The sequence below is a fragment of the Danio rerio genome, chromosome 15 (assembly GCF_049306965.1).
Source record: "Danio rerio strain Tuebingen ecotype United States chromosome 15, GRCz12tu, whole genome shotgun sequence".
Lineage (NCBI taxonomy): Eukaryota > Metazoa > Chordata > Actinopteri > Cypriniformes > Danionidae > Danio > Danio rerio.
Window position 1 is genome coordinate 44,077,048 of NC_133190.1, and position 23,298 is coordinate 44,100,345.

The window sequence follows — 23,298 nt, forward strand, 5'->3', positions numbered from 1 at the left end:
TATACAATAGAGATACACCGATTTATCGAACAACAATCTGTATCGGTTTATATAAGCTTCTTTCCCCACAATAATCTATCGGCCGATTGTTTAAAAACATCCGATGTATCCGATATATCCTGTCAATCAAATTGGGTGGGAGTGTGATGCACTGTGCTTAAAGATGTCTCTTGTGTGGAATTACTTGTAAGTAGGTCACAATAAGAACAAAACTGCAATTTGTCGCACAACAAAAATTTTGCGAGGTGAAATTTCAGTTAAACATTTTCACACAACTAATTTGATTACACACCATTAATGCAGACATGCGAAGGAATATGAAGACCTCCTCAAAGCTAAAGCAGAGGCTGCTTTAGCTACAAAAGTAAAATGGCAAACAAATGCTCGCATCAAGCATCGCACAAGTGTTTGACAGCACCCGAAAATTTAAATCTTACAGCACGAAAATGCATGAAATTACTTAGAAAATAATGAAATGTATAATGCTTGATGACCAGGGATTTCCCTTAATGGAAGACACTGGATTTCAGCGACTGGTAAGACACCTTGAACCTCCAAGTAGGCATTATTTCACTGACGTCTGCTTACCGGAGATGTACAACCATAAGGCAGATCACGTTTACAAGCATAACGACTCTGCAATGAGCTTCACCACAGATATTTGGTTTTCAAATGTAAGCCTAACTAGTATGCTTAGTCTCATTGCGCAGTGGATGCATTGTGATTTTAAACTTAAAGTCTTGCTTCATTCACAATAATTTACCAGTTCTCACACTTTGATGGTGATCTCTCAAGCCTTCACTGACATGTTAGAAAAATGGAAAATTGATAGATCAAGTGTGCATGCTGTGGTACGCATCAATGCGAGTAACATGGCTAAAGCCATGACGGACAGTTAGATTATGAGTTTGCCCTGTATGGTGCATTCCCTCCAGTTGGCTGTCAACGAAGGCATTTTAAGCCAGAGAAGTATGACAGAATCGGTCAGTATGTTCTGAAGGATTGTAGGTCACTTTAAGCACTCGCAGCTTGCTTCCTCACGTCAACAGGAATCCTGAGACACTGTACTTCCTGCTTTGCTACTGTTCAGACGTCTTTGCCTACTGCTCCGCTCTTGCACTCCTGCTTTTATATATTATTCTTTAATTTTACTTGAGCCTATCAGCACAGTGCTCAAACAACACAGCTTACAGATCAACATCAAATCTTAAAACTTTCTGGAATACAACTTTACTAACAAGAGCGGAATTATCGACTAAACAATCCTCCAGCTGCCAGCTGCTTACATTCCTGAGACAAAAACTCCTGGGAGAAAACACGGCTGTGAAAATGCCTCCAGTTCGAATTAATTTAGAGTCTCACTGCTGCACAAACTGCCACAAACTTCTACAAAAGATTGCAGTTCTTAAAACAAAGTTACTTGCGATTCGACCAGAACTGCCAGATCACACAGGACCACATCATTGTGGACCTTTACAGTATACAGCCGGTGAGTCCCATAAATCTACTCCAGCTACTGCTTTGAGCACAGAAAAACAGAATGAAACTGTTGAAAATGACCATGATAATCGATGGCAAAAACAAGGTGCGAGACCAAAAGGTTCTCGCGGGGTGCAAAATGGATTATCATCCATGTGGGGAAGAATGATATTCGGAAGCAACAGCCAGAACTGCTAAAGAGAGATTTCTGTGAACTCTTGAAAACAGTCGAAAAATTTTTAATTCAGCCGTTCATCAGTGGACCATTCCCTGCAAGAGGGACAAATATGTTTTACGGCTTCTTGGCTTAAATGTATGGCTGCAGAAAACATGTAACAGGACAGGACTGAATTTTATCGACAACTTCAATCTCCTCGGGAAGCAAAGACAACTATTTACATCCGACTGCCTTGATCCAAACAAACTTGGTGGAAAAGTGCTAAAGAACAATATCTATTTCTCCCTTCATCATCCATCAGCTGTATGTGCCACTAAACTTAACCCAAATGGCACACACAAACACAACTAGCAAATGTCCAAATGACCACTGCACCTCAAATCAGGTCCTGACTGGACTTGGGGCTGATGCATCACACAAAGACAGTGATAATGCCATGCAGCCAAAACAGCCATTGTTTATAGAGAACAACCCAGGCTCATTCTGCAAATGTAGTCCCGTGGCAGACTTGAGACGGAGAGGAGCTGACCATGACAATGACGACCGGGTTCAAGTCTGAGGAAGAGTGGTTCCAGAAATCAGATGAGACAAAAACAGAATCCAAAAAATAAAGTAAACAAGTTCATAACACGGTGAGAATGTGGTAAAATCCGAAACGTGGTAAAAATCAGACGAGGCCTTTTCTTTTTCTGGAAAGCTTTTATAAATTGTTGATTGGGTTTAGGAAAGTAAGTGGGTGGGCGGGTCAATCGGTAAAATTGGTTGGGTTAAGGAAGGAGGAGAGTGGGCTGATCGATTGGCCTATCGCACAGTCAATTATTTAGTCAGTCAGATAGACAGACGGTCATTCAACAGCAGCCTCTGGTGGGTTTATGCGAGAACAGCGTGGGTGCAAACAGCACTCGAGAGACATATTTCCTATTGTCAATTTGCAAAAACAAAAACTGAAAAAATAAGTACCTCCCGCGATGTATTTCGCGCTCTCCTGAAACGTCCATGGGACTACATTTTAAGAATGAGCCTTGGTTGAAAGAGACACAGCCGTTTGTGCCCTGCATGCTAAACTCCACACAGACTGTGAAGCACCAGAACAACATCAAATCTCCGCACTCAACAAGGATCCTCAGGAAAACAGCCAGGAAAATATATTTCAGCAGCCGGAATCTCCAGACCCACAGCCTCTGTCACCAAACACGCTCTCATTGTCACCTTGCTCGTCTCTCTTGGGTTTTTCAAAAAAGATGGAGGAACTGGTGTTTGCTGGGAACCCCCAGTTATCAACCAAAAAGTGGCCTTCTCCACAACCACCTCTGAGCCCACAGACTTTTGCCACACCGCCAGGGCCCAAACAATGCCCCATCTACAGCTGGTGAACAGAACAGCTTTCAGTGATGTGTCGGGTGCCTGCTTAGATAACAGTATCTTTATCAAATGTTTACAGAACAAGCAGGAACACAATGTGCTTGTAGCTTTCTCTTCGCCTATGTGTTTTATTACATGACAAAACACCAATGACTTCTTCAAGCCATATAGCAAATCATTCAAATCTGGTGTTTATTATTCAAGTCAATTTAATTTATTTATAAAGCACTTTCAAACAACACAGTCGTCCAAAGTGCTGACAACAGAGAGTAAAACAAACTTTAAAATACAAATAAATAAACATAAAATGTCAACATTTCACGCAGTGCTAAAAGCCAAATTGAACAAGTGGGTTTTAAGTAGAGATTTAAAAACAATAATGGAAAAGGCTTGTCTAATATGCAACTCATTCCACAGTTTTGGTGCAGTCACAGCAAAAGCCCGATCCCCAATGAGCTTTCGACTGGTCCTGGGCACATCTAACCTGAGCTAACGAGAAGGTGTGTAAGGACAGAGAAGCTCAGAGTTAAAGGGGTGCTGTACCATTTAGACACTTAAAAACAAATAAAAGTAACTTAAAATGGATCCTGAAGTGCACGGGCAGCCAGTGAAGAGAAGATAAAATCAGGGTGATGTGCTCGTATTTGCGTGTGCCAGTTAAAAGACGTGCAGCTGCATTTTGAACAAGTTGGAGTAAAGAAATAGAAGACTGACTTATCCCAAAATAAAGGGCATTGCAGTAGTCCAAGTAGGAGGTTATAAAAGCATCGATTACTGTTTCAAATTGCTTGTGATAAAGTGATAAAACATGCTTGATTTTAGCAAGTTGTCTTAAGAGAAAGAAGCTAGAGCGTACAACAGACATAATCTGGCTTTTAAGCTTTAGTTCAGGATACATTTTAAAACCCAGGTTTACAATCTCTGGCTTACAGAAAGTTTCAAGATTATTCAGGTATACAGAATGAGCAATGTTGAAACTGGGGCCAAACACCATCACTTCGGTCTTAGAATCCTTAAGATGGAGAAAATTCAGTGCCATCCAAGACTTAATGTCTTTTATACATGAGTCCAATTAAATGTAGATCTGAGACTACTGTAGGGAAAACAGCTAAAACTGTTATTTTTACAACAACTTAACAATAAGTCACTTCTAGTCAATGATTTTATCAACACAAATTGCCTTGATTTTATGCTTTTAAATGAAACGTGGCTAGATGATAGTTGTAGCGCAGCAGTCCTGAATGAAACAGCTCCTTTAAACTTAGAGTTTTTTGAGTGTTTGCAGAGTTAATAGGAGAGGTGGAGGCACTGCTGCTCTGTTTAAAGATGTATGTGTGTGTAAACAAGTGTCATTTGGTAAGTATTTGTCTTTTGAATATATGAGTATAGCACTGAAAGGTAGAATTCCCAGTGAACTACTTTTTGAAAGCAAGTGTAATAAGTTTGCTAATTTCTTTACTGACAAGATCAATATTATAAGAAAGGCAATCAGCTCATCCAATCAGCCAAGTTGTGTCAAAGTCAGACAAGCTCAACCACAACCTAAGAAATCAGACATTATGTCTGATTTCATGGCAATTAATGGTAAAATCGTGCAAATTATGAAACAATCAAAACATCTTCAAAACTGTGTTTAACTGTTTAGAAATGGATCTTCTAAAAGTGGTAAATGCTTCACTTCTCTCAGGGATTTTTCCAAACTCACTTAAAACTGCAGTTGTTAAACCCCTCTTGAAGAAGAGCAACCTGGATAACACCCTATTGAGCAATAACAGGCCAATCTCAAATCTTCCTTTCATTGGCAAAATCATTAAAAAAATTTGTTTTTAACCAGGTTAACAAGTTCCTAAGCTCCAAGGGGCGTTTAGACAATTTTCAATGTGGTTTCAGAGCACATCACAGTACAGAAAGCGCCCTTATAAAAATAATCAATGATATCTACCTAAATACAGATTCAGGTAAAATAACAGTGCTGGTACTGCTGGATCTAAGTGCTGTATTTGATATTGTCGATCACAGCATACTTCTGGATAGGCTGAAACACTGGGTTGGGCTGTCTGGGATGGTCTTCAAATCGTTCAGATCTTACCTTAAAGGGAGAGGTTACTATGTCAGTATAGGTGACCATAGGTCAAGGTGGACACCCATGACATGTGGAGTCCCACAAGGTTCGATTCTGGCACCTCTACTGTTCAACCTTTACATGCTCCCTCTGAGCCAAATAATGAGAAAGAACCAAATCTCCTACCACAGCTATGCTGATGACACTCAGATCTACCTAGCCTTACTGCCTAATGACTACAGCCCCATTGACACCCTCTGCCAATGCATTGATGAAATGAACAGTTGGATGTTCCAAAACTTTCGTAAGTTAAACAAAGAGAAAACTGAAGTCATTGCGTTTGGGCACAGAGATGAGGTTCTCAAGGTGAATGAGTACCTTAGCACTAAAGGTAAAAAATAAATAAATAAGGTCAAGAATCTTGGTGTTATTCTGGAGTCAGATATAAGTTTCAGTAGTCATATCAAAGCAGTTAGTAAATCAGCATACTATCATTAAAAAAAACATTGAAAGAATTAGATGCTTTGTTTCTAGTGAGAACTTGTTCATGCTTTTATCAACAGCAGGGTGGATTACTGTAACAGCCTCTTCACTGGCCTCCCCAAAAAGACAGTCAGACAGTTACAGCTCATCCAGAACGCTGCGGCCAGGATTCTAACCAGAAATTGTCAGGTCTTTACACTGGCTCCCAGCAACTGTCAGAATAGATTTTAAAGTATTATTACTTGTCTATAAATCACTAAATGGCCTAGGTATATCCAGCTGGATATAGTAATTCATTCTAGTATTTGGGGGGAGATTCTTCGAAATACACAGCTGCTGTCCCGAGTTAATAGCAATTTGGGGAGCTATCGAGAATTACCTGATCTTGAATTGATCTTGACCCCTTATATGCTTATTCACCAGGCAGGAGCCCAGGACTCAGCCCTGGACAGCATGCCAAACCTACTATTAGTTTCAAGCATATTCAAGTGTGAACTCTTGAAATCTAAGTCAAAAACCAACTTGACTGAAAAATATTTAAGATATTTTATTTCTGTATATCTGAAGCAAACAGGATGACGAAAACAGAGATGGTAATACTTACTGAACTGATCTGCATTGTCTAATCACAGGCTGCAGCTTCTTAAAAATGAACAGTTGTTCAGTATTATTGTTTCGAGCAGCAAATTCATTAATATCAAACTTCTCCAGCTTCTTCTCTGATGTCAACAACACAAAAACTACAGCTGACCACTGAGATGAGGAGAGTTTGGCTTCATTCATTCCTCCAGATTTCAGGAACTGCTGTATTTCCTCCACTAGTGAATGATCACCCAGTTCATTCAGACAGTGAAAGAGATTGATGAATTTCTCTGGAAAATTAATTTTCCTGATCTTCTTCTTGATGTACTCAACTGTCTCATTATTCTGGATTGATCTGATTTTCAGTTTCATTAGTCCTTGTAGAAGAATCTGATGAGACTCCACTGACAGACCCAGAAGAAACCGCAGGAAAAGATCCAGATGTCCATTTTTACTCTGTAGAGCCTCATTTACAGCTCGCTGATGCAGTTTGGATATTGAAACAAGTTTTGATGAATTAAAGTGAAAATGGTCCCTAACTTTAGACCACAAACTCTGTTTGCTGATTTGCTCAAACTCATTTCTGTTGTTGTTTAAACAGGAGAGGTGCACATATAGAGCTGCTAGATGTTCCTGAATGCTCAGATGAACAAAGCTGAAGACTTTCCCCTGATACAAGCCAAACTCCTCTCTGAAGATCTGAGTGCACAATCCTGAGTAAACTGAAGCTTCTGCCACATCAATGCCACACTCTCTCAGGTCTTCCTCATAGAAGATTATATTGCCTTTCATGAGCTGCTGAAAAGCCACTTTCCCCAGTTTGAGGATCATGTCTTCATCTGTCAGCTTCTCCTCATAGTCCTTCTGATGTTTGATGTTGGTCTGCAGGATCAGGAAGTGTGTGTACATCTGAGTGAGAGTCTTGGGAATCTCTGCAGTCTCTGCTTCACTCAACATCTTCTCCAGAACAGTGGCTGAGATCCAGCAGAACACTGGGATGTGGCACATGATGTAGAGGCTCCTGGAGGACTTCAGGTGTGAGATGATTGTATTGGCCAGACTCTGATCACTGATTCTCTTGCTGAAGTATTCCTCCTTCTGTGGGTCATTGAAGCCTCGTACCTCTGTCACTCGATGGACACACTCAGAGGGGACGAGATCTGCTGCTGCTGGTCTGGAGGTGATCCAGATGAGAGCAGAGGGAAGCAGATTCCCCACAATCAGGTTGGTCAGCAGCACGTCCACTGAGGCGGATTCACTGACGTCACACAACCTCACAGCGCTCTGAAAATCCAGAGACAGACGACACTCGTCCAGACCATCAAAGATGAACAGCACTTTATATTTCTCACTGGATATTTCCATTTCTTTAGTTTGAGGGAAAAAGAGCTGAAGAAGATCTGACAGACTGAGTGTTTTGTCCTTCATCAGATTGATCTCTCTGAAAGGAAGTGGAAATATGAGCTGGACGTCCTGATTCTCCTTCTCTTCAGCCCAGTCCAGGATGAACTTCTGTACAGAGACTGTTTTTCCAATGCCAGCGACTCCCTTCGTCAGCACAGTTCTGATGGCTTTGTTCTGTCCAGGTAAAGGTGTAAAGATGTCTCTGCATTTGATCGCTGTGTCCTCTGTTGTTGATCTCCTGGATTGTGTCTCAATCTGTCTCACCTCATGCTCATGACTGATCTCTCCACTCTCACTCTCTGTGATGTAGAGCTCTGTGTAGATCTCATTCAGGAGTGTTGGGTTTCCCTGCACCGCTGTTCCCTCATACAGACACTCAAACTTCTTCAGCAGATTTGATCTAAATGTGTTCAGCAGGTTTTGTCTGGAAATTTTCACATAACAACATGACTTAATAAGCATGCTGCCTTTTTAATTTCTGTATCATAATTGAATCAAATCTTTTACAGAAACATTTTACTTGAGATCATTCTGTGTTTCTCCAATCTTTATATTTATTGGCTGATTCATAAACGTATCACTCCTCATAGACACACAGCTGGGATCTGCTTCTTTCCTCTTCTGATGAAATGTACTACAAGAAATACAATCATATTCTCATTTTCAGAAAATTGCATTCTCTGTCATAAATAAAAGCTTACTGTAAACAACAGTTAATTAAGGTATGATTGTTCTGGCATTGGTCTTGAGTTGGATGTTTTCTAAAGTGCAATTTTAAAAAAATCTTAAGATGATCTCAAGTTTGTTTTTAAGAACATCTTTTTTTTCTTATACAAAAATTTAAATCAAGTATTGACATATTCATGACCTCTACATTTTAATATTATAACTTTATTATCCTGTTTAAAATGTAGCGAGCACATCCCCCAGTTGAGTTCTTCAATTTACACTTCAAAAGTAACTACTGAGTAAACTAATGAGAGAATTAGAAAACGATGACAAAGGAAACAAAAAACTTCATCAAACAAAAGAAATAAGAGCAAGGAAGAAAGTACTCCTAGTAGAATAATCATTTATTTTACACTGTTCATAAAAAGGGAAACTGAGCATTTTACACACTATGGGCCCTATCATACACCCGGCGCAGTGTGGCGCAAGGCGTGACGCAGTAGTCTTTTGGTAGTTAAGATTGGCGCAAGAGTCGTTTTGAGGCGTTGCGCTACGCTGTTTAAATAGCAAATGCATTAGCGCTCATTTTTCCGCCCATAGGCGTTCTGGTCTATAAAGGAAGGCGTTCTGAGGCGGACCGCTGGCGCGTCGGTATTTTGAGAAACTATAATAAATAGTTCATTAGACCAAAACTAACCCGGTCTAAACTCCGGCGCAGAGTTGCGCCTCGCTTACGCACTGCTTAATACGCACAAGAGAGCAATAGGCAAATATCTTTACATATGAAAAAATGTAAATATTAAGGATATATATATAGGATATAATAAGAATAGATATAGGATATAAATATAAAAGATTTAAAATATTACAAAACATATTATTTTCTAGCCTACATAAATATGAAAAACCACTGCTTTTATGTCTTCTTCATCTCGGGAGGCTTTTTCAGTTCATTCATAACAATTTGCTTTTGTATAATGTTATTATTATTAGCAGTATTATTTATTATATCCATATTTATATTTGTTTTATTAAAACAAGCTTAGATTTGCCCACCTGTCAGGTTTTAGACCATATGGGGCACAGTATGTGTTTTAGGATATAACTCAGGTTTTTGAGCACATTTTGCTATTATTATTCATTTATTCGTTTTCTGGAAATTAGAACTGAATTTAGTAATAGTTTTGGAACGAATCTTTGCGCTTAACAAACAAAATTATTTATTTATAGACTAATTGATGTCTGTGCGTAAAGGTTTCCCTATCCAAGAGCGAAAAAAAAAGTGATCCATTATCTCTTATTCTCATGCAGTAGATGCTCTGTTTAACTGTTTTCTGTTAAAAAACTGTTAACTGTTTGCTTGTGAAATGCTCATTTTTTCCACTTAGACTTACTTTGCGTCCTGTAAATAGCGAATGCGCTCTTGGCGCGACGCAGCTGGCTCTTAAAGGGAATGGGAGATGAGACTCTAATTTGTTTATTCTCAAAACACACCTATAACTCATTAAGAAAATAAACTCAACCCTTTTAGACCATGCGCCAAAGCGCAAGGCAGAATTCCCGTCCTTAAATTAGCAAAAACGCGTCCTGACACGCCCTGAAAGCATTTGCGCCCTGCGTTTTGCGCATGGACCGTCAAAATAGAGCCCAGTATGTGTAATTGTCTGGTCAATAATATATGTAAATGAAAATATTAGAGAATAAAAAAAATGGAGATAACGTAATGCATAACATAATACACTGTAAAATAAAAGTTTCTATAGTGTCTTCTGTAGAAATCTTATACCTGAGATGAGTCTGTGTATCTTCACTCTTAAAATCTATTGGATGAGCCACAGAGCGGTCACTCCTTATAGACACACAGCTGGGCTCTGGCTCTGATCTCTCCTGGTGAACTGAACTATAAGAGTTAGAATGAAGTTAGTGGTTTAATATTAATAATCTTAAACATTTTCTTCTCACAAAAAAACAAAACAAAACACTGATTATTTTTTCTTGTTGTTGCAAAACTATTCAACTATTTGTCTCTTTGTGTGATAAATTTACAGAAAAAAATATTGTATTATAATTTTAAATATTTAATTAACGAAATAATAATTATTAGGATTATATGGACATAATGATAATCACAAATGCAACATAAAACACTGTAACATAAAAGTTTTCCTCAGCTGTTGAGGTCCCATGACTCTCTTTCACTTGACCCTACTCAACTTTCTCAGTGTTAAGATTGATCAAATTCATCGAGGATTGCTTACCTGTTTTATCTTCTTATGATAATCATTATGATCATATTCCCAGTAATTGGTCAGTAAGTACTTTTTTCTAATTTTGAACTGTCGGTGGTTGATTTCATTACTAATGAGATCTCCACCTGTTCACTTGATCCCCCACCGACTATTCTAGTTAAGTCCTGTACTAATTCAATCTCTTACCATCATAACATCTATTGCCTGTTCTTTACTATCTACTGCTACTGTTCCTTCATCTTTAAAAATAGCTTTTATTAATCCTTTACTTAAAAAGACTGGTACAGATCCCAATGATGTAAACAATTTCAGGCCAACTGCCAACCTTCTTTTTGTTTTCAAAATATTGAAAAGAACAGTAGCAGCTCAACTTCACTCCCATCTACATACTAACAACATCCATGAGCACTTTCAGTCTGGATTCCGCCCTAAACATAGCACATAAACAGCCCTCACTAAGGTTGTTAATGATCTTCTCTTAGCTGCTGACTGTTTGTCTATACTTATTCTTTTAGATATCACCACTGCTATCATCCTACATAGCAAAACTTCTCTTGCCCAGCTCTGGCCCACACAATTAGCTTTTGCTTGGCCCACATGCCGCAGAGAATTACAGTACATGATTGGACCAAGTCTGGTTTCAAGTCTCAACCACGTTAATAACCCATAACTGGCCCAGATATGTTGGTGTGTCACGACTGCAATGAATTTGAAAAACCCATGAAGGATTTCACTTTAGACATGCTTTTCTCAAAAGCTACCCGATGGGTAGAATTTTTTTTTTTTCCCCAAAAAATCTAAATGAAGTTTCACAAATTAATTTCGAGAGGAGCACGTGATATGATTGACTGCAGCTGGCCACTCATCTACACTCATTAGCTAGCCAATCAGATTGATCCAAACTCACTATAAGTTACCTAGCTAAGAACTATTCCCTTATCTTCGTTTCCAGAAGAAACGCATAGAAGGACGGACCCAGCTCCTCTTCAATCCTCTCCTATCTCTGACATCTACTGTACCATCGCCTGCTACATTAATCACAACCTACATCAACAACAACAACAGCAACAGCAGAAACCCAAAATTCAATGGACACGTCATCAACAAAACAACAACAACATCATCATGGAAAGAGCCGATACACCCGCTCCCCTAGGAACACCAGCACAAGGACAACAAGCTCTGACCGGAAACCAAATCAACACCGAAGCTCCCATAAGAGGCAGAAGACCCATCCGCTTTACAGTTTCAAGGACCCATCGCTATCTCCACAATCTCCATCCCCCATAACTCCAAACCACAAGTTACCTTCTCCAGATCTTCATCCCTCATTTCAAGTAAAATGACAGTCGGCGAACTCCACCAGACCCTCACAAACGCTGGTATATCCATCCCCAACCGCTGCAATGAAGCTGACCTACTGCAGCTCTACGAAGCCACCCCATCACCAACTCCTCCCCCTCAGGACATCAGACCAACTCGCTCCTGCCACACCCCCTATCCTCAACCTATTTCTGCACAGTAAGCAACAAACCACCCTGGACCACCTAAGAAAGCAACCAGGAAAACCAATAAAAAACTACCTCAAGTTACTGGACAGTCTGCACCCGCTACCATTACCTTTCAAAATACAAATAATCCACCGAAAATTACCCCACTCCAGGACTTCCCACTCCCCTCCTCTGTCCTCCAGCTCCACATTCCAGTGGAAACTCCATTCCTGCTCTTCCAGATTTCACCCCCTCTCTCAACCCTCCCCATTCTATTCTCCCTTCTAACCTTCCCCATTCTTCAACTCAGTTTTTTCCTACTCAATCTTTTTCTACGATCCCTAACGCCGTTCCACTGCCTACTAATTTCCCCTCCTTAAATACCCCCTTTTTCCCCTCTTCATCCCTCCATCAAGTACCCACCGCCATTACTAACCCTCCCCAACAGTCTACCCTCCATACTAACATCTCTTCCGCAAGGCCCCCCTTCACTCTAAACACAGCCACGCCCCTTCCCATTCCGCAAAATGCTCCAGTCCTGGAACCACCCCCGATCTCCAACGCCATCTGAAACCTCATCCTATCAGGTGCCGACATAGACCTTTCTACACTCCTTTCAACCGTAGCACCTCTCTCGGCAGAACGACAGGTGCTAGGGGCGAATTCACTATTACTCTTAAACCACCAGTTAGTTCTCAAACTCGCACACTTTCCATTGCCGAATTTCACGTAGCCTTCGCACGATACACAGAAACCATCTGCGCAGTTTTTCCCCATAGGAGGCGCTCTCCTATGGGGGAAAACATTTCTACACTTATCACAAATTATTCTCAGCTAAATGCGCAATTCGCGTCACTCAGTGGAATCAGTGCACTTATTGGGGGGCTTTGGACACTGATCTCCACAACAGAGTTTTCTTACCGTACGTTCAAACCGAAAGCGGTGAGAGCGTCAAAGTAGCCGGAAGTCATTCATTTTCAATGAGAGCCGGCGGCGATAAGCGGCGAGGAGCAGTGCGGCGCGTCTTCGCCGGCATGAGCGTCGAGGAGAGTTGAAATGAAGTCAACTTTATAGTAATGAGCTATGACGCGGTTCGGCGGCAAGCAATCAGAATGAAGACGTCCATCGCTTGATAGCAGTTCAGAGAACACAGACCTGTGAACTTTGGTTCCGACCACAGTTGTTCCCAAGGGTTTGATTATTGCGGTCGCCGGATTTCCAATTATTTACAATTTTTTCCTACAGGAACATGCATTAAATAAGTTACTGGCGAGTTACTGATGTTCATTAATGTTATATATTTATCTTAAAAAAGCGGAAATCTCACGCGATGTGACAGTACAAAACAGTACTGCTGCTTCAGGATATTTCAGACATATGGACACATATTGGATAAATAGAGCAAAGCCACACGCTACTTGATCTTCCATTGTTGTATGAATTTGATAAGAAGTGCGCAACATTTTCACGCTAGAAACATGTTTTATGCAGGAATGTAACTGATATGCTGCAACGGCTCCTTTAAATATGAGATCTATGTAGCGAGTTTTGACGCTCTCGCCGCAGGAGCTGAAGGCAGAGAGCGTTGTCGCCAGGGCGGCCAGAGCAACCTTGGATGCTTTCGCCGCTTTCGGTGTGAACGTACGGTTAGGATGTCGCAATCTGTCCTGCACGGTCTGCCGCTCTAACCTACACCCGACCACTTGCTGTCCCTTCGTAATTCCCTCCTCCGACAAAGAACTACAAACCCCACGATCTACCAGCTACGTACCCCGCCCCTCTACTTCTGCTATCCTCTCTCTACTTCCTCCTCCCTTCTCTCAAAACACTTCTTCTACTCAAACCTGCCATAATTTTAATATTGCAAGATACTTTCGCCACCCTTGCAAATTCCTGCACACATGCAATTATTGTGGCGGCGCACATGCTCGTGTCGTCTGGAAAGCAAATAAAAAACATAGAAACTACTTGTCGACTAAGATTAATATGTAATATGTATTAATATGTTTATGCTGATGATATGCAAGTTTATATCTCTACTAATAAATGTTTGTAAGGTATTAATTAGTGGATGACCCGTAATTTTTTAAAGTTTAATGCCAGTAAAAATAAAGCCCTACTGGTTGGCTCTGAGTCTGTTCTTTCCAAAGCTCAATCCTTTACTCTAGCAATAATTATGCTGTTGTTTAATTCACATATTAGCAATATTTCACAATCTGCCTTTTTTCCACTTACATAACATTGCAAGACTTCACCCTTCAATATCTCAAAAAAATACTGAAGTGCTTGTACATGCTCTGGTTACAACAAAGATTGATTATTTCTATTCCCCACATCTGGTATTCCTCTTAACCCACTTCACAGATTACAGTTAATCCAGAACTCAGCAGCTAGGGTAGTCACTTACACGCGTGCTTCTGAACACATATCCCCAATTCTCTATTACTTGCATTGGCTTTCTGTTCTCTTTTGTGTACAATATAAAAGTCTTCTATTAACTTACAAAGCTCTTCAAAACCTTGCACCCGATTACCTATCTGACCTTCTTCACTGGTACACTCCTCGGCGCTCACTTAGATCTTCTGCGGCTGAACTGTTATCCATTCCAAATTTGGATGAAGTCCAAATTGAAGATGAAGTCATTTGGTGGCAGGGCTTTTAGCTTCATAGCACCACAGTTATGGAATTCCCTGCCTTTAGAGATTCATCAGGTGGATTCTAACTCCCTGGTTAAAGCTCTTCTGTTTAGGATTTAATGATTTTCTGGTTTAATATTATGTTTATTATTCTTCTGTCTCGTTTTTTATGATGTGCCTGTGACATATTGTAAGGTGTCTTTAAGTGCTTTAAAGAGCACCTATAAATAAAAGACATTATTATTATTATTATTAATAATATTATTATGGAACTTCAATGCTGTGTCACAGACACATTTAGAGGTATTGCTTGATAACCAATAATTTTGGAGAGTAAGAAAATGGGCCAATGAATGCCTATATGTGGCAGTGTGCTGCTCACAGCTGATGGCAATCACAATTAGCTGGGAATAAAGTCACCAGCTGCAGAGAGTTCATCACACTTCTGCTTCCGAAGTCTCATGTGTAATAGAAGAGACAATATCTGCAAGATCTGCTGCGTAAAACATATGCTGGATAAATTTGTGATTCATTCCGCAGTGGCAACCCCCAGATTAATTAAAGGATTAAAAGTTTTAATTTCAATTTTAAAATTTCCGAAAAGAAAATGAATGAATATATGAGTATCTTCTGTAGAAGTTTTATACCTGAGATGAGTATTTTTACTCTTAAAATCTATTGGATGAGCCACAGAGCGGTCACTCCTTATAGACACACAGCTGGGCTCTGGATCTAATCTCTCCTGGTGAACTGAACTATAACACAGATTGAAAGATTGAAGTTAGTGATTTGAAATTAATACTGTTTAACATATTTTCCTAATAAAAAAAACACTATATATTTTTGTTTTGTTACAAAAGATTGGTACAAAACTATTAAACTATTTGTCTCTTTGTGTGAGACATATACAGAAAAATTTATTTATATGGATAAACTAATAATCACAAATATAACATGAAAACACTGTAACATAAGTTTCTATAGTGTCTTCTGTAGAAATCTTATACCTGAGATGAGTCTGTGTATCTTCACTCTTAAAATCTATTGGATGAGCCACAGACTGGTCCCTCCTTATAGACACACAGCTGGGCTCTGATCTCTTTTGATGGACTAAACTATAACAGTTAGACTGAAGTTAATGGTTTGATATTTATACTGTTTAACAATTTTTTGTAATGAAAAAGTTTTTTGTTTTTGTTTTTTTACAATACACTGATACAAAACTACTAAACTGTTTGTCTCTCTGTAAGAAATATAACATGCAGAAAAAATTATTATATGGATGAAATGATATCACAAATATAGCAACGAAATACTGTAACATAAAGGTTTATTTCTGTAGAAACCTTACCTGAGATCAGTCTGTGTATCTTTCTGTATTGTTTATCATTTTACCTGAATCTTGGAGAATAATCCTTCTCTATAGTTGTTTGTGTGTCCTCCATGACCAATGATGAAACTAAATCTGATCTTCAGCACTGACTCTGGATTGAAGAGACAAACACAATAATTCAGGTATTTTAACAGAAATACTAAAATAACCTAAAGACATCCCCAAACAAACCACAATATACAAAAGATAATAATAAATGCTAAATGTTTTAACACATATATACATTTTCAGGAAATACCTGGCATTTTTAAAGCAGGCTGATAATTTTTTAAAGGTATAATTCACCCCCAAAACGAAAATTACCTCATCATTGACTCTCTCATGCAGTTTTAAATGTTCAAAAGTTTATTCTGTTGAGCACAAAAGAAATAATGTATAAGAAGATTGCTGGTTGCTGGGACCCACTGACTTATGAAACAATCAATATGAATATATGAAAATAATAACTAAAGGTCAGTGGGTCCAGGACATCAGCATTCTTCATAACTATAACAAATGTTCATTTAGTTTTAAGAGATTGAAGAAACTCAAAATAGTTTTTTTTTAAGTGAAAGTGAAGCGTAAATTATTTAAAATTTTCATTTATTTGTTAACTATCCTTTTAAAAGCAGAAGACCAAATGCAGCCCATGAATTGTCTTATAAAACTAAATAAAAATGTAACACTTAAATAAATTATTATTATTATTTAAAAGTTACTGTTTGTACACTTATTAAACACTGATGCTTATATAAAAAATAGCAATTTCGTTTAAATTGATTATTTATGCCCTATAAAAGTTTTAATGCCAAGACATCTCTTTCTGTCTCTCTTTCAGGACTCACCTTGATCCGCTTTAGTTTTCAGACAGCTCTTTTCATCAGAATTGTAAACATCATCCGCCTTTTGTACCAAGTAGCTAAATGTAAGCTAAACTCAAAGCTTAGCTTTCATAAAGGATCCTGTGAAATACTGTGATACTCCAAGCAGTAGAATCTTTCTAGATACTTCGTTTTCACAAGCTCATACGCACTTAGTGTTTTATTTTACTTCCCTGTCTGAAAGAATGCTGGTTGCTGGGACTCACTGACTTCAATAGTGGAAAAAATATTATGAAAGTTAATGGGCCCATCAACCAGCATTTTTGACAAATTCTTCTTCTGTGTTGAACAGAAAAAAACTAATAGATTTTAAACAAGTGAAATTTGAGTAATTAATGACAAAATCTTCATTTTTGGGTAAACTATCCCTTTAAAAGCAGAAGACCAAAAGCTGACTCATCAAACACCTCTTAATAAAATAAACATTAAAAAGATTTTTACTTGATGAAACTTATTCGGTATATGGCAATGCCATTTTAAAGGGTTATTAACACCCTTCTGGCACTTCTTATCTTTCCCTCTCTCTGAGCACTCACCTTAAACAGCTTTTTCAGACATCCACCTTTGCATTATGGCCTATATTTTATAATATTGTGATAATCCAAGCAGTAGAATCCTGTTGTTAAAATGTTAAAACGTTAACACTAAACTTCATTTTCACTTCATTTGTTACATGAACTCATACTCACTGAGTGTTTTGATTTACTTCCCTGTCTGATAGATTTTCTGGTTAAACAGGCTAAACAAGTAATTGTTTTAAGAGCTGTTCAGGTTCATTTAGTGTTAGTTCACCCAAAATGAACATTTGCTCAGTCTCAAGTAGCTCCAAACCTTCAAGAGTTTCATTCTTCTGTTGAACACAAAACTTTTATTTTGAGGAAAGCTGAAAACCTGTAATTATTAACTTCCACAGTAAGAAAAACTAATACTATAACAGTCAATGGTTATAAGTTTCAGCTCTTTTTAAAATCATTTGGTTAGAAACAAACAGGGTGTCCGCATGTTGTAAAAGTTAGTAATCGAAATTAGCCAAAATTAAGGGCATTAAAAATTATTAAAAAGTAGTAAACGTCATCTAATGAGGTATTACATTTGAGCCAAATTTTCAATTTGTGTTAAGAGCAGTCCTTTATTCTAAAAGGTGGTGTGGTAGCTTGGCAACAGAGCCACAACATCAACACGTCACACAGAATCTATCAGCACAGTTCTGCTTGGTCTAACCATGCCAAGAACGGTTTGAAATCGTGCCTCGCCGTTCCAGGCTCAGTGAAGTAACAACCGTAACCGTACCAAACTGTTCTTTGAAGAACGGCTATTGAGATTGATGGCATGTATGACATTGATTAAAAGCTATGGACAAAGGCCCATTGTGACTCCTTGATTAATCCCTCTGCTTTACTTTAATGTTATCTGTAATATGTTATTTCATTTGGAAAGATATTTAATTTACGCCTCTACAGTTGCAACTCTAAGTTGTGCTGGTATTACAATTTTTTTTTTTTTGAAGGTATTAAAAAGGTAGTAAAATGTATTAAGTTCAACTTGAGAAGTTCTGTATATACCCTGGTAAAGGATGAATACATGTCTCAATTTTAATTTTTGGAACTAAAAAAACCAGATCCATCACTGCACAAATATTCAAATAAACAAATACATATAATATTTAGATGTTAAAGCTAGCATAGGAGACATGTAACGTAGCTCTTAAATGAACTAATCAGTTGTTGGGTTTTGGGATAGAGTGTTGTCTGGTTACTTTCTCTCTTTCTTTGCCACAACATGCGTAATATATAATGTCAGTGACAAAAGTCTGAGAGTGTTTCATTTGAGAAATTGAGATTGTTTTTTATTAAGTGTGTAAACTTGAGGGTATATGAAATGTTTCAGGATTTATTGACAAAATGATAGCGATGACTCTACACCTTAGTGTACTACAGTATACTTCTGCTGTTTCCTAAAACGAAACAAACAAATAAGATCTCTACAATTCTTGACACTTTGTATCATATTTTTTTGAGCATTAAAGTATAAACCCAGCCTGGAAAGTTCATTGGAACAGAAAAATAAAAGTGTATTATCAGAATATCTAATTGTTACAATATCATTATCCATCTACCACTAATAAAACAAAGTCAAAAACCAACAGGAGCTAGTGTGAAAAAATAAATTAAGGTAGTTTCTTTCTGACTTTGGCACTTCCATCACTTGTTTCTGGTGGTATACTCAAATATGTGCATTAAAACAGAGGTTCTATGAGCAAACAGGATGATGAAAACAAAGCTAGTTAAACATGAATATCAAACTCCTCCAGCTTCTTCTCTGACGTCAACAACACAAAAACTACAGCTGACCACTGAGATGAAGAGAGTTTGGCTCCCTTTATTGTTCCAGATTTCAGATACTGCTGTATTTCCTCCACTAGTGAATGATCACCCAGTTCATTCAGACAGTGAAACAGATTGATGAATTTCTCTGGAGAGTCGATGGTGCTGATCTTCTTCTTGATGTACTCGACTGTTTTATTATTCTGGATTGATCTGATTTTCATCTTCAGTAGTCCTTGTAGGAGAATCTGATGAGACTCCACTGACAGACCCAGAAGAAACTGCAGGAAAAGATCCAGATGTGCATTTTTACTCTGTAGAGCCTCATTTACAGCTCGCTGATGCAGTTTGGATATTGAAACATGATTTGATATAGTGAGTTGAAACAAGTGTAACTTTAACTTTGCAAGGTTAAGTCTAACCTTAGACCACAAACTCTGTTTGTTGATTTGCTCAAACTCATCTCTGTTGTTGTTTATACAGGAGAGGTGCACATATAGAGCCGCTAGATGTTCCTGAATGCTCAGATGAACAAAGCTGAAGACTTTCCCCTGATACAAGCCAAACTCCTCTCTGAATATCTGAGTGCACAATCCTGAGTAAACTGAAGCTTCTGCCACATCAATGCCACACTCTCTCAGGTCTTCCTCATAGAAGATTATATTGCCTTTCATGAGCTGCTGAAAAGCCACTTTCCCCAGTTTGAGGATCATGTCTTCATCTGTCAGCTTCTCCTCATAGTCCTTCTGACGTTTGATGTTGGTCTGCAGGATCAGGAAGTGTGTGTACATCTGAGTGAGAGTCTTGGGAATCTCTGCAGTCTCTGCTTCACTCAACATCTTCTCCAGAACAGTGGCTGAGATCCAGCAGAACACTGGGATGTGGCACATGATGTAGAGGCTCCTGGAGGACTTCAGGTGTGAGATGATTGTATTGGCCAGACTCTGATCACTGATTCTCTTGCTGAAGTATTCCTCCTTCTGTGGGTCATTGAAGCCTCGTACCTCTGTCACTCGATGGACACACTCAGAGGGGACGAGATCTGCTGCTGCTGGTCTGGAGGTGATCCAGATGAGAGCAGAGGGAAGCAGATTCCCCACAATCAGGTTTGTCAGCAGCACGTCCACTGATGATGTTTTGGTCACATCTCTCAGAGTCTTATTCCTTTTAAAATCCAGAGACAGACGACACTCGTCCAGACCATCAAAGATGAACAGCACTTTATATTTGTCACTGGATATTTCCATTTCTTTAGTTTGAGGGAAAAAGAGCAGAAGAAGATCTGACAGACTGAGTGTTTTGTCCTTCATCAGATTGATCTCTCTGAAAGGAAGTGGAAATATGAGCTGGACGTCCTGATTCTGCTTCTCTTCAGCCCAGTCCAGGATAAACTTCTGCACAGAGACTGTTTTTCCGATGCCAGCGACTCCCTTCGTCAGCACAGTTCTGATGGCTTTGTCTTGTCCAGGTAAAGGTGTAAAGATGTCTCTGCATTTGATCGCTGTGTCCTCTGTTGTTGATCTCCTGGATTGTGTCTCAATCTGTCTCACCTCATGCTCATGACTGATCTCTCCACTCTCACTCTCTGTGATGTAGAGCTCTGTGTAGATCTCATTCAGGAGTGTTGGGTTTCCCTGCGCCGCTGTTCCCTCATACAGACACTCAAACTTCTTCAGCAGATCTGATCTAAATGTGTTGAGGGCTTTATGGCTGTAAAATTGTAAAAATCTATTATTACAGTTAATAATCAAAAAGCCTTTTCTGTATCCTCATCATCATCATGTAACCTTCACATAATTGTTTTACCTGAGATCAGTCTCTGTGTCTCCACTCTTAACATGTAATGGCTGATGCACAGATTCATCATCACTCCTCATAGACACACAGCTGGGCTCTGAGCTTTTCTGATGAACTGAACTAAAACAAAAATAAAGGTTAATTTTCAAATGATCATATTAAACAAGTTTCTGTACATTTTAATGTATCAGAAAAATACATTTAAATTTTTGTTTACAGTTGTAATGTTTAATCACAAAATGTAAAATTGAACTGATTATTTTAATGTTGTACCTCTGCAAGAGCATTTAGTAAATAAAAAAAGATAAATAACTACCACAATATACAACAAACATTTTTATATCTTGCATAAGTTACTAATGATATTATTACTGCTACTACTACTGAATACATAAACAGCCGTACTCTAATTAAATTTTAAATCATATACCTGAGATCAGGTGGTGTGTCTTCACTCTTAAAGTGCATTGGTTGATCCATAGAGTCACTCCTCATAGACACACAGCTGGGCTCTGGATCTGATCTCTTCTGATGAACTGAACTATGACAGGAAACAGACCAATCTATCTTAATTATCTTCATTAAACAAAGTTTTTTTAAATTAGCACTTTTTAATCAAACAGTACACTGTAAAGAATCTGGTCTGCATTTGTACATTAACTTCACAGCAGTTTGCTTTCCTCCTTTACTTTTGTAATTAAACTCAAAGTACCTGCATCCTGGAGAAACATTTTCATCTCTGGATATTTGTGTGTCGTCCATTATGAAACAGGATCTGGGCTTCATACTATTGATCTGATCTGCACAACCGATTAGATAGAAAGAACAAAGAAACAATAATTCAGTTGAAATCAGATTAAATTTCTTTAAATGAACAATTTTACGGAATCACGCCTAAACATAATCCACAGGACTAACACGACCTCAGAGCAAACTGCATTTCCTGCTAACACACTCCACTCATGGGAAGCGCAGTTTAACTCAAATGTATTCAGGTTTATGATAAAAACTTTTATTAACACAACATATCAAAGACATTTAAATCATATTTACATTCTTCCAAAAATATTAAGTAGCAGTTTCCCGTTTCACTCACCTTCATCAACTTGTTATAAACTGTAGATCTGCGTAGAGTGAGCTGATAGAGTTATAATCATACGTCTGTTAAGTTACTTGTAAACCCGTGATTTGTTTTGATAAAGTTCCTGTGAAGTACAGTAAGTGATGCTCCACACGGAAAACTAACGGATCGACTCGATGACTCAACTTTGCTTTCACTTTATATTTGTGACGTCGGAATGGTGACGTCACATTACGCGCAGTGGTTAGCAGGGGTGATAGCGTTCCGGCACCACGCCGGATTTCCGGCGTACTGTGGCTGCGGCCTGCGGGGGGAAAAAATCAGGTTCACGGATATTGATCTGTCATTTCTCTATTGATTAACAGAATTCACTCACTGCTGAAAGCGCTGGATTGGTTTTTATTAAGTGCCATTTTGTGTGCTCGTAAATCATCTTTTGAGTGTAGACGCCATGTAAATAAAAGATTAATTGTGTAATTTAGAGAGCTTTATAAATTATAACGGATCTTTGTGAGATCTCTATGAACTAAGATTAGTGACGCTTTTTAGTGATAATAAGAGGAGCGCGCTTTGCACTTTCCAGGCTATAATCCATTCAGAATTTGTATGAAACTTTCGTTTTCGGCACATATACGCTGATATGTTTTGGGAATGACATCTGCATATTTACGCTGGGTTTATTCTCGAAATAACGGTGAAGCAATAGACGGGACAAAAATATATTTCCCCCTTCTCCTTAAACAACTTAGTGTTTCAGCTATGAAATAGTTCAGTTTTGTATGTAGTCTAATGGCAAAGTGTTTATATTTAGTTTCGTTTTTTATTCAGCTTATTTAGGAAAACGTTTGGAGCATTTTTTATTCGTTAAAAATATTTTTTTTTAACGAACAGCGCCCAGCGGAAGACCATCATTGTCTGTTTGATCAGGAGATTGCCAGTCAGGATCTTTGCGACACTGACTCAGAATAAGTTTATTAATAAATAATTAAGATATGTCCTTACTCTTTCCTCGACACATTCATTGTTATTTGTTTTTGCCGGTGCTTGGGGCGAGTTTTAGCTTATTGTGTGCGCTTGAACGCGGATTCGCAGTTTTAACATGGATTGACACGACATCTGACGTACAGATGACACTGGCACATGCCACTGAGTGTAGTGACACTTCCGGTGGCACGTCCGGTTTTCCACTGTCATGTGTCACTCGCTAGTGGCATGTGTAGTGACCTGTGTCACTCAGAGTGTCGCGCTG

The 23,298-nt window shown here is 38.6% G+C and overlaps 2 protein-coding genes across 9 annotated transcripts in view; both read right to left on the minus strand.

Annotated features, from left to right (window-relative positions):
• si:dkey-121n8.7 overlaps positions 1 to 17,570 on the minus strand; it is a 38,890-nt gene extending 21,320 nt beyond the window's left edge. Inside the window, exons 1-9 of one of the 8 annotated variants that reach the window (XM_073924004.1) lie at positions 17,537 to 17,563; positions 17,384 to 17,463; positions 16,291 to 16,337; positions 15,990 to 16,078; positions 15,602 to 15,709; positions 15,242 to 15,349; positions 10,006 to 10,119; positions 8,071 to 8,184; positions 6,169 to 7,974 (exon numbers count right to left, since the gene is read on the minus strand). In XM_073924004.1, coding sequence (XP_073780105.1) covers positions 6,169 to 7,974; positions 8,071 to 8,184; positions 10,006 to 10,119; positions 15,242 to 15,349; positions 15,602 to 15,709; positions 15,990 to 16,039 — 2,300 coding nt within the window. In that variant the 5' untranslated portion in view covers positions 16,040 to 16,078; positions 16,291 to 16,337; positions 17,384 to 17,463; positions 17,537 to 17,563. Of the gene's footprint in view, positions 1 to 6,168; positions 7,975 to 8,070; positions 8,185 to 10,005; positions 10,120 to 15,241; positions 15,350 to 15,601; positions 15,710 to 15,989; positions 16,079 to 16,290; positions 16,338 to 16,811; positions 17,035 to 17,383 lie in introns of those variants that run through there. The other 7 variants (XM_009291920.5, XM_073924007.1, XM_073924003.1 and 4 more) reach the window with 7 other exon arrangements.
• A 98-nt stretch (positions 17,571 to 17,668) lies between these two features.
• Positions 17,669 to 22,263, minus strand: LOC108179239 (NLR family CARD domain-containing protein 3-like). The gene is made up of 5 exons (XM_068213793.2): positions 22,065 to 22,263; positions 21,681 to 21,763; positions 21,399 to 21,509; positions 20,978 to 21,088; positions 17,669 to 20,881 (listed from the first exon to the last, which is right to left on the minus strand). Exons 1-5 carry the CDS (start codon positions 22,068 to 22,070, stop codon positions 19,132 to 19,134), a joined length of 2,061 nt encoding a protein of 686 aa, XP_068069894.2. The 5' UTR covers positions 22,071 to 22,263; the 3' UTR covers positions 17,669 to 19,131.
• Positions 22,264 to 23,298: the final 1,035 nt, after the last annotated feature.